The sequence below is a fragment of the Hippopotamus amphibius genome, chromosome 8 (assembly GCF_030028045.1).
Source record: "Hippopotamus amphibius kiboko isolate mHipAmp2 chromosome 8, mHipAmp2.hap2, whole genome shotgun sequence".
NCBI lineage: Eukaryota > Metazoa > Chordata > Mammalia > Artiodactyla > Hippopotamidae > Hippopotamus > Hippopotamus amphibius.
This window is the reverse complement of record NC_080193.1, coordinates 103,256,831-103,274,896: the sequence shown is the minus strand read 5'-3', so window position 1 is coordinate 103,274,896 and position 18,066 is coordinate 103,256,831. Positions and strand designations below refer to the sequence as shown.

General features: G+C 35.0%; 1 protein-coding gene across 3 annotated transcripts in view; it reads right to left on the bottom strand.

Moving 5' to 3' along the window:
• The window catches only part of TRAK2 (trafficking kinesin protein 2), a 66,583-nt gene that overhangs the window by 31,942 nt on the left and 16,575 nt on the right, over positions 1-18,066 (bottom strand). For 2 of the 3 annotated variants that reach the window (XM_057746400.1, XM_057746399.1), the window contains exons 2-3: positions 7,930-8,222; positions 669-863 (exon numbers count right to left, since the gene is read on the bottom strand). In XM_057746400.1, the coding sequence (XP_057602383.1) occupies positions 669-863; positions 7,930-8,020 (286 nt within the window). In that variant the 5' untranslated portion in view covers positions 8,021-8,222. Of the gene's footprint in view, positions 1-668; positions 864-7,929; positions 8,223-9,967; positions 10,049-18,066 lie in introns of those variants that run through there. The other variant, XM_057746401.1, reaches the window with a different exon arrangement.

Genomic DNA, 18,066 nt, shown 5'->3' with positions numbered 1-18,066 from the left:
AAGGTCTCCATACTTGAAAGTTTAAAAAGTGTTCTATTTAATTTTGTCATTTTTAAAGAGTGTGGTGTAAAACAGACCTATTTTCAGGATGAATTTGGCTTCTCACTGAAATATTCTCACTGAAATATTCTCTCTGAATCCTTAAGTAAACAATGAAGATTACTATATAGTGTGCATGTATTTCTCTTTGGCATTATTAAAACTACTTTTGTATCCAAGAACTATGGTTCTTAATGACTTGACAAGTTCCCATGACTATGTTAGTTTAATAGGGTAGATAAGAGTCAAAAAACTGATGGCTCAAGATATTAAACTATTAGGATAATAAAAGCTGAGAAATATAAAGGGATATTAACATTTTAAATACTTTCACTACTTTTTTTTAAAAAAGTTCCCTTTTCTACTCAGTCTGAAGAAAGTATCAAGTAAAAGATGAGAGAAATGGAAACCTCTGAGTATGCCTGCAACGCTGGACACTCAGAGTTTTAGGAATGATAAACTTTCTGCGTTCAGACATAACACAATTAGAATCATCTCTTCAGGTTGTTAAATCAGTTCAAGTTAAAGTAGGTACACACTAAACAATGGCTAGGGTTGTCAAATGTTTTAAAAGTCAACACTAAGATACTCATGATCTTTAATTCCATGGACAAACGCTGAATACTCACTCATATAACGGAAAGTCTCTTCAGCAAGGACTGGAGAGAGGGCATCAGATCCATGCTGCTGCTGGTGTGGGGACTGAGTCCAGTCTTGATTTTCATATAGAAAGAGAGAGTCCACTCTTAGCTTATACTGGGGTAGCTGTTCTTCTAGCAGGCTCACCAGCTCGACTTCAGGGAGATCTTCATTAGAGCAGACATCTAAAGAGGAGATTTCATGTAAATGAATTCAATATATTTCAATTTACTGGGCTACAGAGAAAAATCGGTGAAATTAGTCTTGCAAAAGTAGGATAACCAAAGAAACATTAGCCAAGATTATGTCTCAAATGATTTTTATTACTGTATCCTGGTGCTACAGTTGGTCTTTCTCTAGGTTTCTTTAATATGAGAACTTCTATAGTAAAAATACTACCATGAATTTTAATTGTACCCATCTAAAAATATATTGCCTAGGGAATATACTTATTTTTAAATTTTAAAATTTCTTATTTCCTTCTTATCAATATATTTATTACTGTTCACAAGAGAGCTGATCTCAAATCACTTATACGCTTGGAAGAAAAAAGGCAACACAAAACAATCAGCAGAAAACAATGAGTTCAAATGGAATAAAATTACACATTCTTTAGTAACAGAATTTTAACCCTGCGGGAGGATTCTTCAAAATCTGGAAAAATTACATTTTACTATATTCTCACAGAAGCTAGATATAAAAAAAATTAACACTTACTGGTTAAATGTTAAACAGTAATGTTAACATTCCAGCACAGTGTTCTAGCACTGGTAGTGGAATACCAGTGGAATACCACTTAATCGTTTTTATTTTAAAGACGTGATACATTTAAAGTCTTGAATACATTTCATATCACTACTGTCTCACCTGCACACCTCTAACTCCCGCTGCATACACTTCTCTGAACACACTTGGGCTTCTCCACCTTTCTGTGTTTGCTCCTGGCTTCTTATTCCAAATGCTGCCCATCTTTTAACACCTCCCAAATTTAGCAGTTTGCAAAAAAAGTTATCCCTTTCAATACGCTTAAAATACTAGAGCTTAAAATAGAGGAAATACAGGATGTCATATCAACCCTCTCATTTTTAAAAGAGATCTGGTATTTCCTTTGCGGGGGGCATAAAGAAACATGTTGTAACTCTGGCAAAACACAACAAAGTTCATTTTAAGAAAACACACCTTAAAAGAGTAAATTTCAATTGCTTGATCTTAACAATGAGGAGGCTGACATTAATCAAATCAAATGTAAGGAGGCTGACAATATCAGACAATCCTATTCACCCAGGACAAGCAGTGACTTCATAACCACAAAGATGAGGTACATAATCACACAGATGAGGTACATCTAAAACCTTGAATATGGGTCTAAAGAAGCTTCTCTCAACCCTTAGCAGAGCTCTTAAATAAGAGCTCTGAAAATACATCCAAATAATATTACTATGAATTCTAGGTGACTAAATTTTTCCTGCCACAAATACATTACATACCAATTGTCATTATATCTGCAGGAAGAGAAACTGGCTATTAATACTTGCAGAGCTAAAAACAGACTCCTAGGCATTCAAGGGCATAATGAAAATGAAGAACAAAATAGCATTCATTAAAAGAACTACTATTTCCTAGATATTTTATTTTAATAAGCATTAATGAAATTCTGAGAAAATTCAAGATTACCAATTCCCTACTTCCAAAAAATAATTTTAAAAATGAGTATACAATCAAGGATTAGTACATTCAAATAATATCCTTCAGAGCAAACCCTCCTATTTGCTTCCATATTAAAAAAAAATTATTTATTTGGCTGCATCATGTCTTAGCTGCAGCACGCAAGATCTTCATTGTGGCATGCGGGATCTTTCCCTGTGGCACGTGGGCTCCAGAGAGCATGGGCTCAGTAGTTGTGGTGTGCAAGCTCTCTAGTTGTGGCACATGGGCTCTAGAGAACACTGGTTTAGTAGTTGTGGCCCACAGGCTTAGTTGCCATGCAGTATGTGGGATCTTAGTTCCCTGACCAGGGATCAAACCCATGTCCCCTGCATTGGAAGGCGGATTCTCAACCACTGGACCACCAGGGAAGTTCCTGCTTTTATATTTTTGATACTATACTATTTATTGCTTTCCTGATTGTCCAGTCTTAATATTTTTATCCTCCAAATGTCCATTCCTTATGTTTACTTATTTCTAGCCAAATTGCCTCCATTTAGGTTCAAGGCCTCCTCTTGTTTCTCTTGAATATGGCCTCAAAAGTGGTCTGTCCTCATTACATTCATATTTTCCCCCATATCTTCATATCTTTATTATGTTGCTCTCCTACACAAAACTAAGAAAGGCCTGAATTTCATCTAGCCAGAGTAGAAAAACTTCATGAACAGTTGGGACAATCAAAAGATCCTAGAAGGGTCATATCTACTGGGAGTAGGGTTAAATTAATGCTAGAATAAAGCATCTAGAGTATGGTCTTGTGATCTAGAGACTCAGATAGCAAAGATTAAAAATAAGCCTCAAAAGAACTGACCTTATCAGCAAGTAACTTAAGGACCTGCCAAAATAATAACCGTTTTTCAAGTTAGACAACAAAATTCAAACATCAAACAACGTAACACTCAAAATATTCAGCATTTGATTAAAAAATTACTAGATATTCAAAGAAAAAGCAATTTGTAATCCATTGCCAGTTGGAAAATAAATCAATAGAAACAAGCCCAGTAATGACAGAGATAATAAAATTAGTAAACACCAATTTAAAAATAGCCATTATTAATATGCTCAAAGATTTAAAAGGAAAACATGAATTTGATGAAAAGAGAAACAGAAAGTATACCTATATTTCTAAAATTCAGATAGAACTAGAGTACAATATCTAAATTTAAAAATTCACTGGATAACATTAACATATTAGACACTCTCCAGAAGAAAAGAACAGTAGACTTGAAGGCATAGCAATGGAAACTATCTAAAATGAAAAAAGACTAGGAAAAAACCCCAGAGTGTCAGTGACTTGTGTCACAATATCAATCAGTCTAAAAGACACACAACTGGAGTCACAGAAGAGGAGAGAGGAGGGAGCAGCAAGAATATTTCAAGAAATAACAGTCAAAATATTCCAAATTTAATTCAAACTAGAAATCCATAGTTCAGTGAAGTTCAATGAAGTTCAATGACTCTAAGCAGGATGAACACAAAGAAACCCAAAGAGAAAATCTTAAAAGCAGACAGAAAAAAAAAGACACATTACATTTGATGGAACAAATACAAAAATGATCTCAACAGAAGCAATGCAAGGTAGATGACAATGGGATGTCATTAAAGTGTATAAAAAAGTCAGCTTAGAATTCTGCACCAGTGAAAACATCTTTCAAAAATGGTGAAATAAAGACTTTTTCAGACAAGCAAAAAACTTTGACTAGTCATTGCCAGCTGACCCATAATTCAAGAAATGTTAAAGTTCTCAGGCAAGAAGGATATAAGATGAAAAGTTCAATCTACAAAATGAAATAAAAAGTGACCGAAATGGTAAATTTGTGTGTAAATGTATAAGCCTTTTATTCTCATAATGTATTTAATTTATAATTGACTGTTTAAAGCAAAAATAGTAACAATTAATTATGTATATAACATATGTAGATGTAAAAGGCATGACAAGAATAATACAATGGTACAGGGAAATGGAAGAATACTGTAAGTGTGTCACTTTATGAAATAGTATAATTTTACCTTAAGATAGACTGTGGTAAGTTAAAAATGCATATTGCAAACACATAGCAACCACTGAGAAAAAAAGAGAGGTATGGCTATTTAGGTCAATAGTGGAATTAAAATGGAATCCTAAAAAAACAAACCAGCAAACAAACAACTCAATAGAGGAGAGGAATGAGGAAAAAAAGGAAGAAAGAATTTTTAAATGGAACAAAGAGAAAACAAATAGGAGTACAGTAGCCTCAAACGAACTGATAATTATATTAAATGTAAATGGTCTAAACATACCAATTAGAAAGTAGAGACTGTCAGACTAGATTAAAAAAAGTAAAAAAAAAAGATCCAACTATAAACTATCCGTAGGAGATGTCTTTTAAATATTCAGATAAGTTAAAAGTAAAAGGATGGAAAATGTTATCATAGCAATTCTACAAGAAACTCTTTCAAATATACAGAAGGGAATAATACTTCACAACTCATTTTACGGGGCCAGCATAGCCCTAATACTAAAATCAATCAATGACATTGCAAAAAAAGTGTACAAACCAACAGTTTTCATGAATGGGAAAGACACACACACACACAGAAATCACAAATTTGATTTGTAAATCAAATCCACAATATTTAAGAAGGATAATACTTCGTGACCAAGTGGAGTTTTCCCCAGGAATGCAAAGTTGGTTTTGCATTCCAACTTTAAAATTAAAAAATAAATCAACAGAATTCACCACACTAATGGACTAAAAAAGAAAAACCATCTCAGGAATGGAAAATAGGCATTTGACAAAATTCAATATCCACTCATGACAAAAATCTCTCATCCAACTAGGAAGAGAAGGACACTTTCTCAATTTGAAAAAGGGCATTCTCAAAAAACTTCTGGTGAAAGACTCTACTTTTCTCCTAATATTGGAAATCTGGCAAGGACGTCTGTTCTCACCACTTTTATTCAAAAATATACTGAAATCTTATCCCACTCAATAGGGCAAGAAAAAGAAATAAAACACATCTAGACTAAAAAGGAATACGTAAAACTGTCTCCATGTGCAGACAACATTATGGTTTATATAGAGAATGCTAAGGAATCTACAAGAAAGTTAATAAAACTAAGTTAAGCAAAGTTGCAGAATACAAAGTCAATATATAAAGAATCAATTTCATTTCCACATACTAGTAATAAACAGCTGGAAAATAAAATTAAATAAACCATGTCATTTATAGTAGCAGAAAAAAAGTAAAAATTTAGGATTAAATTTCATAAAATATATGGAAGACCTGTGTAATAAAAACTACAAATACTATTAAGAGAAATTAAAGAAGACATAAATAAATGGAGAGATATATCATGTTCATGTATTAGAAGACTCAATAGCCTTAAGATGTCCATTCTCTGTAAAGTCTATATAATTCCATTAAAAATTCCATCACTCCTTTTAGGCAGAAATTGACAAGCTGGTTTTAAGATTTATATAGAAATTTTAGATAAATTTCTAGAAATTTATCTAAAAAGGTCTAAAATGGCCCAAATAATTTTTTTAAAAGGAAGAGCAAAGTTGGGGAATTTATACAACCTGATTCCAAGATTTACTATAGAGTTATAATAATTGAAACGTGGTATTTATGTAAATTTATGTTGTAAAACATTGTGTATATATGTAAAGATAGACTTAGGGATTAAAGAAACAGAATGGAGAGTCCAGAAATAGATGCTCACATATTTAATCAAATAATTTTTCAATGAAATTACCAAGGTAATTCAATAGTGTAAAAGATGTTTTCAACAAATGGTGCAGGAACAATTAAACATTCAAATGGGAAAAAAAAAATCTGGACCTTAACTTCATTACATATTCAAAATTCATTACAAAATGGATTGTTGACCTAAATGTAAAAGCAAAAACTATAAAACTTTTAAAAGAAAACAAAGGAGAATGTCTTTGTGATCTTGAAGTATGCAAAGATTTCTTAGAAATGACACACAAAATATGAACTATAAAAGCAAAAATTGATAAACTGGGCTCCACCAAAATTTTAAACTTTTGCTCTTCAAAAGTCACCATTAAGAAGATAAAAAGGCAAGGCACCACCTGGGAGAAAATATTTGTACCCTTTTACCTAACAAAGGATTTACATAGAATATATAAAGAATATTTACAACTCAATAGTAAGAGAAACATAAAAATGGGCAAATGATTTAAATAGACAACTCAAAATATCTAAAAATAGCCAATAAGCACAGGAAAAGACACTGAACATCATTAGTCATCAGGGAAAAAGAAATTGAAACCACACAGAGATACCAGTACACACCTACAAGAATGGTTAAAATCAAAAACACTGACATTACCAGCTGTTGATGTTGTTGTACAGAGGTCAGCGAATTAAGGCCCACAGGCCAATTCTAGCTTATTGCCTCTGCCTGGTTTTGTAAATCAAGTTTTACTGAAACAATTATATTTGTTCTTTCTCGTATTGTCTGTGACTGCTTTACTGCTATAACAGCAGAGCTGAGCAGTTGTAACTTGACAATAAAAACGAATGAATTGCTGACACACACCACAATGTAGATAAATCTCAAAAACACTTTGTTGCATAAAAAAATCTGGACACAAAAGACAGATTAATTTATATGACCTTCCAAAACAAGCAAATTTTTTCTGTTACCATAGTAACAGAAAGTAGATTGGTAGTTGACTGGAACCAGCAGTTGAGGGGTGGGGAGATTTGGGTATGAGGGAACTTTTGTAGGATAATAAAAATGTTCTACAACTTGATTGCACTGGTGGTTACCTAAGTGTATATATTTGTCAAAGTCAAACTGTACACTTAAAATGGGTGCATTTTATAAGTATCTTAATGCAGGTATCTAAATAAAGCTGAACAAAAAATGGGAAAAAAATCTTTAGATTTAGATGGGGTTTCAGAATTTTATGCCGTTTTAGAAAAGTAGTACTGAGCATTTACTGTATGTTATATAACACCTCCAACTGATTTGTAGCAGTATCCCATATTTAAACACATTAATACAATTTCAGCAAACAAATATTCAAGCTAAGTGAGATAAGTCTAGAAATAACTGGACAGGTCAGGTTTTGTGGACCAATGAATTTTAGAACCAAAGTTTATAGAAAACTTTGCGTGTAGAGAATTTTTTAAATTTAGTCTTGCAGATAAGGCCTTATGGGGCTGTACCAGTTTTGCATACCCTATATGTCCTGAGAGCCTCTTATGTGCCAGATACTGTTGTTAGGTGACTGCAGGGCATAGAAACACAAACAACTCTGTCCTTGCAGAAATAGGAAGACCAGATAAAGGAGATGAGTATGACGCAGTTCCTACTGACCAGGGGCCACACGGTACGGGGGTCAGATGTAGACAAGGAACAACACCCAAGGCAGATTTTGATAATGCGATAGGAGACCTGGGGATGGAGAGATTAATTCAGTAGTCTCTGAGGAGACTAGGCTGGAAAGAGAGGTTGAGTTTTATCACAGTGGGTTTTATATGCATTTTACCCTCTAAGCAAGAGCAGTTCATTTATTAAACTGGACTCACCAGTGATGCTCTCTGAGTCTCTGTGATTGATATTCATGAGGTTTTCTTCACCCATTGGTGATGTAAAAGTGGCATTCTGGGATTGACTCATGCAAGATCCTTTCTGGTTTTGGTTGTGAAGAACAGCTTTGGTTTGAATCAGAGTAAAGGAAATCCATCAAGCCATCCAGTAAAGAAAGGTTCTGGTCAAATGAATATTTTCTTTTAAACAGACTTTTTTTTTTTGATGAGTCAAATGACATCTGGAGCAATGAGTGCTCTCATGTGATTATCACACCTTGGATGGTCATGACCTAAAACAAAGAACACATCAAGCGACTTTAGAATTCAGCATGCTCATTAATAATAATACTCCAACTACCTGGAATGTCTGTCATTAAGAATGTTTTCCTAATGATACACAAACCACATGGATAAATGTTGAAATAATTATGCTGGATGAAAGAGGTCAGACAAAAAAAGTGCATAGTTTATGATTCCATTTACATAAAATTCTAGAAAATGTAAACTTATCTATAGTGACAGAAAGCAGATGAGTGGTTGCCTAGGGCTGCGGAGGGCTCACCAAGGGGCAAGAGAAAACTCTGGGGGATGATAAACATGCTCCTTATTTTGACTGTGACGATGGTTTCACAAGTATATATATATGTCAAAACTTACCAAATCGTATATTTGAAATATATGCAACCTAATGTAAATTATAATTCACTAAAGCTGTTTTAAAGATTTAAAGATAATCTACTGTTTAAAGTAAAATAATAATAATATATTGTGGGGTCTATAACATATGTAGAGGTAAAATGTATTAATAGCACAAAGGCCAGGAGGAGAAAAATGGAAATATACTACAGCAAGGTGTTTATACCATACATGAAGTAGTCAAATATCACTCAAAGGTGAAATGTGATAAATTAAGAAATTAAAAATGTATACTAGAAACTCTGAAGCAAACAATAAAATAAGTAAAGAATTATAGATACTAAATTAACAAAGAGGATGAAATGGAATAATATAAAACAGGGTTTCTCAACCCTGGCACTACTGATATTTGGGGCCAGATGATACTTTGTTGTGTGCACTGCAGGATGTTTAGCAGCATGCTAGTAGAATTCTCTTTCCAGACCCTCTCCCTGGGGTTGCAGAGGGCTTACCAAGGGCAGGTAAGCCTCTTTAACAGCCCCCAAATGTTTCTAGACAGTAACAAATGTCCCCACTCTGGGGGGGAGCAAAATTGCCCCCAGTTGAAAACCGCTGATATAAAAGATGCTCAACCTCACTTATAATTAAAATACATAAAAATGTAAAGAAAATATTTTTCATCCATTAGATCATCAAACATTAAGTTTGATTATATTCATTGTTGGAGGGGGTCTGGAGAAAGTGGTACTCATACTGTTGATAAAAGTGCAAATCGATACAAGCTTTCAGAAAGGCTATTTGGCAATGCCTAAAAAACCTTTCAATGCATATACACCATAATTTAACAATTCTACTATTAGGAATTTATACGATGGATATACTCACAGGGTATGCCAAGATATAGGCATAAGGATGCCCATACAGTATTTTATTTTTTTAAAGCATACGAACACAACTGGAATCAAAATATCCATAAATAAATAGTTTAATAATGGTACATACAAAGGAATATAACTGTTGCCAATTAAAAAATCTGTTCAATATTAACTATAAACCTAGCTTTATTTCAAAAGACAGTCTCTACTAAAGAGTGTCTACTTAGCAACATGCAGCTTCTATTTATGGCTAATTTGTTCTCATGCCTACTATTTACAGTGTCATAAACATTCAGTGCTTTTTTACAAGAGTCACCGCTGAGAAATAGAAAAGACCAAAATAAAAGCACTAAAGAAGACTGAAAATGGTCACCGAGGTAGCACAGAGACACACTCTCAGCAAATATTAGGGAAGAGTATTTCAGAGACAGAATGGACAACAGAATTAAACATTCCAAAAAAGTAAAAAAAAGATATTTGGTTAAAAAAAGGAGGTATACGGAGACCATGAAGTCAACAGTTACCTTCTAGAAACCTGTTCAACAAGGAGGTTAGGCCCAAAGCCAGGCTACAAGTAATCAGGAAGCAGGATGGTAAGAATGGACTTTAGTAAGTATACACCAAAATGTGTAACATCCGGGCTTTCAGATTTCTGGGGACAAGGAAAATTCAAAAGCTTCTGTGGTTATTGGCATAGGATTTCTGTTTTTACACTTCATAAGTGAAAAAAAAAGTATAAGGAAAAAAACATAATAAACAACAGTCTTCCATGAAAAGTTTATAATTTTATGTTGGCATAACAAAAATTTTCCTATATCTGAATTCAGAAAATTTTAATAAATTTTTAAAATTCTATTTTAATATAAACAATTATCTTTCTAAAACATGTTTGTCAATACAGCAATCCATACTAGCCAGAGCAACATGAAGTAAAGCTCAAAAGTATTTGTTTAGGTATTTTGACTTTAATTCCAGTTGTCAAAAATTCATTTTCACATCCAAGATCAGTCTACTGTATGCAATTAAATTCTTCCCCATATGCTATCTTATTGTCCAAACTGCCATTCCTGAATTAACCACTGCAAGGGCAAAGGAACTAAAATGGGATCGAACCAATAAAGATTTGCCCACCCCCCACCTCCTGAAGTTGGGAGGAGGAAGAAAGCAACCTCCACTGAAGTACTTGACCACCAGGAATCTGAACAAAATCTCAACTAAGGGTTCTGCCAACAAAGAATCAATGACGATTCCTGAGTTGGCAACCAAGAACCAAATGCCATGTAAATCTTTATGTCACATGTAATTTTTATCAAGTTCTTTTAAATTATAATACTCCAGAGACCTGAATTTATAGATTATGAATCCAGTGATATATTTTAAAAAATAGAATGGCAATGCAAATACAAGATAAACATGCTACTGTCCAATAGACTATCTAGTTCAGAGTCAGCAACCTACTGACTGAATTTGACCTGCCACCTGTTTTCTATAACCTGTGAGCTAAGAATAGGTTTCACATTTTTCAATGGTTGGGAAAAATATCAAAGTTAAAATGTTTCATGATATGTGACAATTATACAAAATTCAAATTTCAGCTTCTATGAATGAGGTTTTACTGGAACATAGCCATGCTCACTTGTTTATGTGTTGTCAACTGGTTGCTTTCATGCTAAGATGGCAGAGCTTAGTAATTGTGACAAAAACCTTATAGTGAGGCAAAGCCTAAAATATTTACTGTCTGACCCTTTATGGAAGAAGTTCCAATCCCTGATTTAGTAGTCTAATAATTCAGGCATCAAACAACCATCTGTCTAAATCAAGATTTCCTAGATCAACTTCTGAAACAGGGAACTACCTACATGTAGATATACTTGTAATTAGATCACTATCTCTAGAAGAATTCGAGTAAAGAACAGACTTCTACTTTCTACACCTGCAAGTATATTTAGAAGTTATTTTCAGTTTCTAAGAAGGCATTTTTTAAAAAGTAATAAGTTACAAATTTGCTTCTGAAGAAGGAAGTGGAGAGGGAAGGGAACACGAAGAAGGAAGATCAAGAGAAAGAAGGGAGGGAGGAGGAGGAGGATGAAAAGGGATGAAAGCAAAGTGCCTCTCATACTGGTCCAAATTGATTCTTAAACAGAACTGTGGTTCTTAACCATATTGTAATCAAAGACCACTGTGAAAATCTAATGATAACTTTGGGAATTTCTGCCTGACACTCTGTGAAACACTGGCTAGTTTAATCTTACATTTACATTATGATTCCCATTTTCTGTTTTTTATATTTACATATATCACACAGGAACACAAAAAACTGTATATAAGTTTCAACTATGGATGCTAGATCTTTGGTCTAGAGAATTGCTTTTTAATTAGTTTTGAAGGTTTTGCTAATGGTTTGGTCTTAACTCTTACGCACAGGAATAGAGAAAATCAAGGTGAATACAGAACTAAGTTCATCTCCAGAGTCACCCAGGAAGAATCTAGACCTGTAGGGCAATCCAGGAACTTGCCCAACCTACACACTGTGTAGCAGGTCAGGGGTGATCTGGAAATGACGTGTTCTTTCTGGTGACTCTTTAGAGCTAAGGAAACCCTTCGGAAAAGCCCTGGTCTAGATCTGAGCTCCTCGCTAGAATTAGTTTAGAATAGCAATGCTGACTATAGAACAATGAATGGCCCCTGGCATTAGACATGCCTGAATTTTATCTTATTTACTGGTTTTCTGAACACTTTACTTAAGAATTTATAACTGTCAAGGTGGGAGTAATAATTAACTACTCTTTATAGGGAGGGTCATGCATGAGGACAAAATGAAGAACAGAAATTCCTGGTAACTGATGTATAGCAGACACTGAAACGCTCATTCCCTCCAGCTTCCCGCTTTCACTTGGGCCTTCATTTATCTTCAGAAAGAATGATGTCTTCTGGCTAATATTTCTTAAGTTTCTGGCTCAACAGTGAATGCTGAGCTCAGAATGCCTACTTTGTTAAAGTGTGTATTAGATGTAGTCTACAGATTACCTCTGAATAATCTTCATATAGAAAGAGATAAGGATTAAGCAATAAAGTGACAAGTGTCATAAAGCAGGACCATTAAAGGAGATTATTACTTGAAGCTCATTCCTTAATGGATTCTGAGGAAGGGCTGCTTATCTTAAAAATCTTAACTATAACTAGCGTAGTAGCTGTATTAGTTTCCCATTGCTGTTCCAACAACTCACCACAAATTTAGTGACTTGAAACAACACCAATTTATTATCTCATAGTTTTGGACCTCAAGGGATGAAAAAGTTTCAACGGATCAAAACCAAACACCAAGGTATTGGCAGGGCTGTGCTTCCTCTGGAGGCTTTAGGGGAAAATCCCTCTCCCCATCTTTTCTAGCTTCTAGAGCTGCAATGTTTGTTTCAGGGCCCCTTCTTCCACCTTCAAAGCCAGCACCACAGCATCTCCAAATCTCTCTCTCTCTGCTTCCACTGTCACATCACCTTCTTCAACCGAATCTCCTGCTATCTTCCTTTTAAGGACAACTGTGATTTCATTTAAGGCCCAACTGGATCATCCAGGATAATCTCCCCCTCTCAAAATCCTTAACTTAGTCCTTTCTGCAAAATCCTTTTTGCTATATCAGATAATATTCACAAGTTCTAGGGGACTAGTGTCTAGATATCTTTGAGTCTACCACAGATTAAGAACATGGATTCTGAACCCCAACTCTACTACTAGTTGCATGACCTTGAACAAGTTACTTAACCTCATTTCTTCATTTGTAAAATCAGCTTAATAATATGGTCTACTTTTTGGGGTCTCTATGGGGATTAAGTGAGTTATGAGAGGATAACAGTAGCACCTACCTCAGAGAGTCATTGTGGAAATTACATGAGTTAATACATGTAAAGCTCTTAGAACAATACTTTAGAATACAGTAAATGCTATGTAAATATTACTTATTTCAATGATCACCAAATAATATTATTTTATCATTATCACTATTATTATTGTACCTTAGACAAAGCTGGGCACAGTGTAAACCCTACTGCTGACTGCTTAATAGCATCTTCTCGCAACCTTAGAAGTCACATTTACACCCTGTCCTCTGATGAATCATGTTAGTTTAGTGCCCTTAATCATTTTCTTTCTACCTCTGTGATGCATGAACAAACAGAAAGTTTGCAGAGTCAGAGTCCTAAATGTACTAGAAACTAAACTTTGGCAAGCACAAGCAACACATATTCAGTGCCTTTCCTAGTTTGTACACACATATTCTTAGTACTTCCTTGAGTACCATCTACTTGCTATGCTGGATCTTTATTTGCTCTTTTTAGGAACAATGTCACTGCTTTTCTTTATAAAACAATCAACCAAGCATGCATTATTTAACAAGAAGCCAGCCTTCGTAATTCTTGCACATTTAGGAAAAAACAAAGTAAACCAGCCAAGTGACTTATTTTAATGAGACCTAAAAAGAACAAAGAACATGTCATTGATATAAATATTGCTGGCAGAATACAACATGCTGATGACTTAGATAGTTTAGCCTAGCCATGGAAACTAAATGGTCAACAGTGAGGGCCTAAATATAGGCCCTGTGCCTTAAAAAAAAAATCTTGCTACTTCCTTAAAACAGGATACTCTGGCCAAAACAGATTTATAGAAAAGGCTAAAAGAGTTCAGGGACACCTCATTTTGACAAGAGTGCAGCACCTAGAATTCTAGTAAATATAATGATGTGACAAATATTTAAATGGGAAACAAATATTTTTTAAATTTTTATTGTACAAATAACACTTTGGGGATTAATTTAAAATACATGCTGGCTGCTGATCTGCATGCAGACGTGGGAACAGTGCCAATCACCAACTCCAGCAGCCGTTCTGGTAGACAGCGACAGCCTTAATCCAGAGGAAAGATAAACTGTATAATTTAAAACATAAAACAAATGTACCACGTTCCTACATTAAGTAATAGATTTTCAATTTTAATTTTAATGTATCTGGCTACGCCAAAGGTAAAATTGACAACAACAACAACAAAGAAACACAATAATTTTAAAATCAGATATTGAACCACAAAAAGACTATGCGATCGCTTCAGTGCTAAACGCTGAGAAAAAGGGTGGCGGGGGGTGTCACCCCCGAAATCCAACCTGGATAGTGAGCAGCAGACCTCACAAAGGCAGAGACCACCCCCCAACACCAAGGCCAGCTGCATGGGCGAGCCCACAGTACACTACATCCAGCACAGCTACTCTACCGGCTACTGTAAAGTTCACCCCGAGGAGCTATTTGATCCCAGCAAATAGTTCATCCTTTTTTTTTTTTTTGGTGTCATTCAATTTAATGACCAGTAAGGTTTTCAGAATATAAAATATATGGAGGCAGCTCTACTTACAAACAGGATGAATTCCAAAAGGTTGTTAAATCCATTAGTCTAAAAGTTCAATACCATGAGTAAGATTTAGGTTTATGGGGTCTGCATTTCCTCCAAGCTGGTGTATTTTGGGCATTAAAAAAAGTAAGTGCCCTGTTCTGTTTACAACAAACATTTACTGAGGCAGGCAACCCCTCCCTGCCACAATCTCCACCAACAGAAGGGAGGGAACCTCTGGCAGCTAAGGAATCCACACCAGAGTTTCACCAGCAGATTAGAAGAGGCCTTGAACCCACGGTGCCATCTGTGGTTTTTGATAAGTTTCCACAGCACCACTTTCACTCACCACACTCAGCCTTTAAGTTCTCGAATTTCAACTTTAACCTGAATTACCTTTGACTAAATAGGCATCCTATTTTAGCAATGATCCTCTGCTGAAACCATTTCAGACATGCACATCTTTTCACCTTTGGCTGACAACTGCACAGGCACATTTTTTTTCACACATCCTGGCAATGTCCTTCATAATCATTCTTATTGTCCAATCATATATTTAATATGTCTGATTTTCTCAATTTCAATTTTTTACTCTGTTTCTATTTTAGTGTTCATCCATCTACCACTAGTACTGCTTTCAGAGACAAAATGGAGTTTGTAATATTTATAAGATACCGCAAAACTATACCTGTGTAAAACAAACATGCTGTAAATAACAATAATGGCTGAGATGAAAATGACCACCTATGGGTGCTCAGCAGAGCTGGACCCTTTGCTCTGTAGCATACTTTGTCCCTATTCAGAAGCTTTCGTAAGTTACAAGTTTTAAGCAGACAAGTTTGTGTTTCAAAATATTTATAAGAAAGTAAATCTGCCACGCAAGGACAGGGCTTTCTGTCCTACACGTTTAGAGACGAAATTTTAGATGTTGCTTGTGCTTGGCATTTGGTTTCAAGCCAAATATTAAAGAAGGTTTGAAGAAAAAAATTAGTCTGCTGTCTTGTTTGCAAAGATAATGAGTTTATATTCCAGTCGTCCAGTCTGAACTGGAAAGGGATATCTGCAGTGGATAAGGATATTGTTTTTCTACAGTTCCTCAACAAACAGTAAATAGCAAGAGAATGGGTGACTGCTAATAAGTATCTGATTCATCAGGGTCTTCAAATCACTAAGAGCTAAAACCACCACAGCAACACCGAAGATTTTCTAGACAAGGAACCATTCGTGAGGCAATGATTAATTTTACAGCAGCCATATTATACAACCATGGTTGTATATTCCATACTTTATCTTTTATAAAATTAGGCAAATAATCCAAAAGAAAAAGAATATTAGGGACTTTTTCAAGAAAGCCAGGTCTAGTCATTATTAGAAGCCTTCTGTTTCATATTTCACATCTACATCCTCATTAAAGTACAATCACAATTATTAAAATATGACCCCAGCTATGAGGAAAATGTTAAATCATGCTTTCAACGCTATTCTTTAAGAAGTTAGGAAAGCGGGATTTAAAAGAAAATGTTAAAAGATAGTATTTTATAGTGTTTAAATAATTAAGTTTTACGCATCTGGAAAATTCACATACCCAGTGTGCTAGAGTAACAACTATGGCATCCAATAAAGGTTATCACTATCTGTGGGTTTTATTTTCAAATTCTTGGAAGTATAATATTAATAAACATGTTAGAGAAGTTAAATATGCACCTTTGTATTTGTAATGGGCTATGAAATAACATATACTACATAACCCATTTATTTTCACAGACTTTTCACTAGTTATTCACATTCACCAACTGGTAATAAAACAATCTCTCTGTGCCTCAGTTTCATCATTTATAAAATGGGAACAATAATAGTACCTATTTTAAATGGATTAAATGAGTTAATATTTATAAAGCACATATAATAGTATTTGGTAAATAGTAAGCATTACTTACGTACTTAATAATTTAAAAGTTAAATAGATAAGGATGTAGAATTATAAAACACAAACAACACCATTTCACGATATCCAGCCATGGGACGCAGACTTAGAAGATATAGGATTCAGATCAGTTCCCACCCTTCTACACTGTCAACAGTTCTAGCTGTCCAAAAGAACATGCTTTTATAAAAAGCACGGCTCTGTGTATCATCTGGGATTGCCACCTAACAATAATTCAGGAGTTCTAACAATTATTCTTACCTAAGGAAATCTTTTCTTCTCACTAACTACTGGTCTTAGAGAAACTTACAAAAATTTACCCAAATGAGAAGCCCATGGTGGGAAGGAAGACTAGAGCAGCCATTCAAAAGAACCATAGAAACTATGTTGTCAAATTAAGTACACATGTATCCTTTGATCCAGCAATTCTGCTCCTGGGTATATCTATCTCAAAGAAATTCTCATATCATCCCATAAAGAGACATGTGTGAGATTGTTTCTTGCATTGCAATCTGTGATAGTAAGGTGAGGGCCTACTCCCTGGAGAGTAACAGGTAAAATGTGGAAACATACCTGGAACAGCATGGCACTAGGAATGCAGTGCTGAGTGAATAAAGCAGGAAGCAAAGTGAGAGAGATACCACAATGCAATTTACATAAATTTTTTTTCTGCATTATAAACACATTACAATGCTTGCCTTGAGGGGAGGAGAGTGGGGGAATTCGGAGTAAGGTATGGGGATAAAAGGGAAAAAATTTAAAAATCTATGAAGTCCTACTATTCTTTTGGCAGACTACTCATCATGTAATTCTTAATGCATGTCTTCAATCCCTAATGTTTGAACATGTGCCTGGACCTGAAAACATTTGCTAGAGACAATGTATGCAGAACTAGCAATCTCTGCAATGCAAACGATGTGGGGCACAGTTCCTGACAATTTCTTAAAAGGCCGTGTTGCTTTTATCTTACTACCTAGCTGCTCTAAAGCAGTGTAATTAGATTTCAACTAAAGAAATGGTTAAAAAAAAATACAAGTGAGATTAAACCTCAATGTTGACATCTTCAGGTGTTTGGTTATCTGGTAAAAGTTTTGAAGGGAAAAATGTTTAAGTTCAAACCCCCAAAAAAAAGGCTCTCACAGGCTCCTCATTGCGGTGGCTTCTCTTGTTGCAGAGCACGGGCTCTAGGCGCATGGGCTTCAGTAGTTGAGGCACATGGGCTCAATAGTTGTGGCTCATGGGCTCTAGGGCGCAGGCTCAGTAGTTGTGGTGCACAGGCTTAGTTGCTCCATGGCATGTGGCATTTTCCTGGAGCAGGGCTCGAAC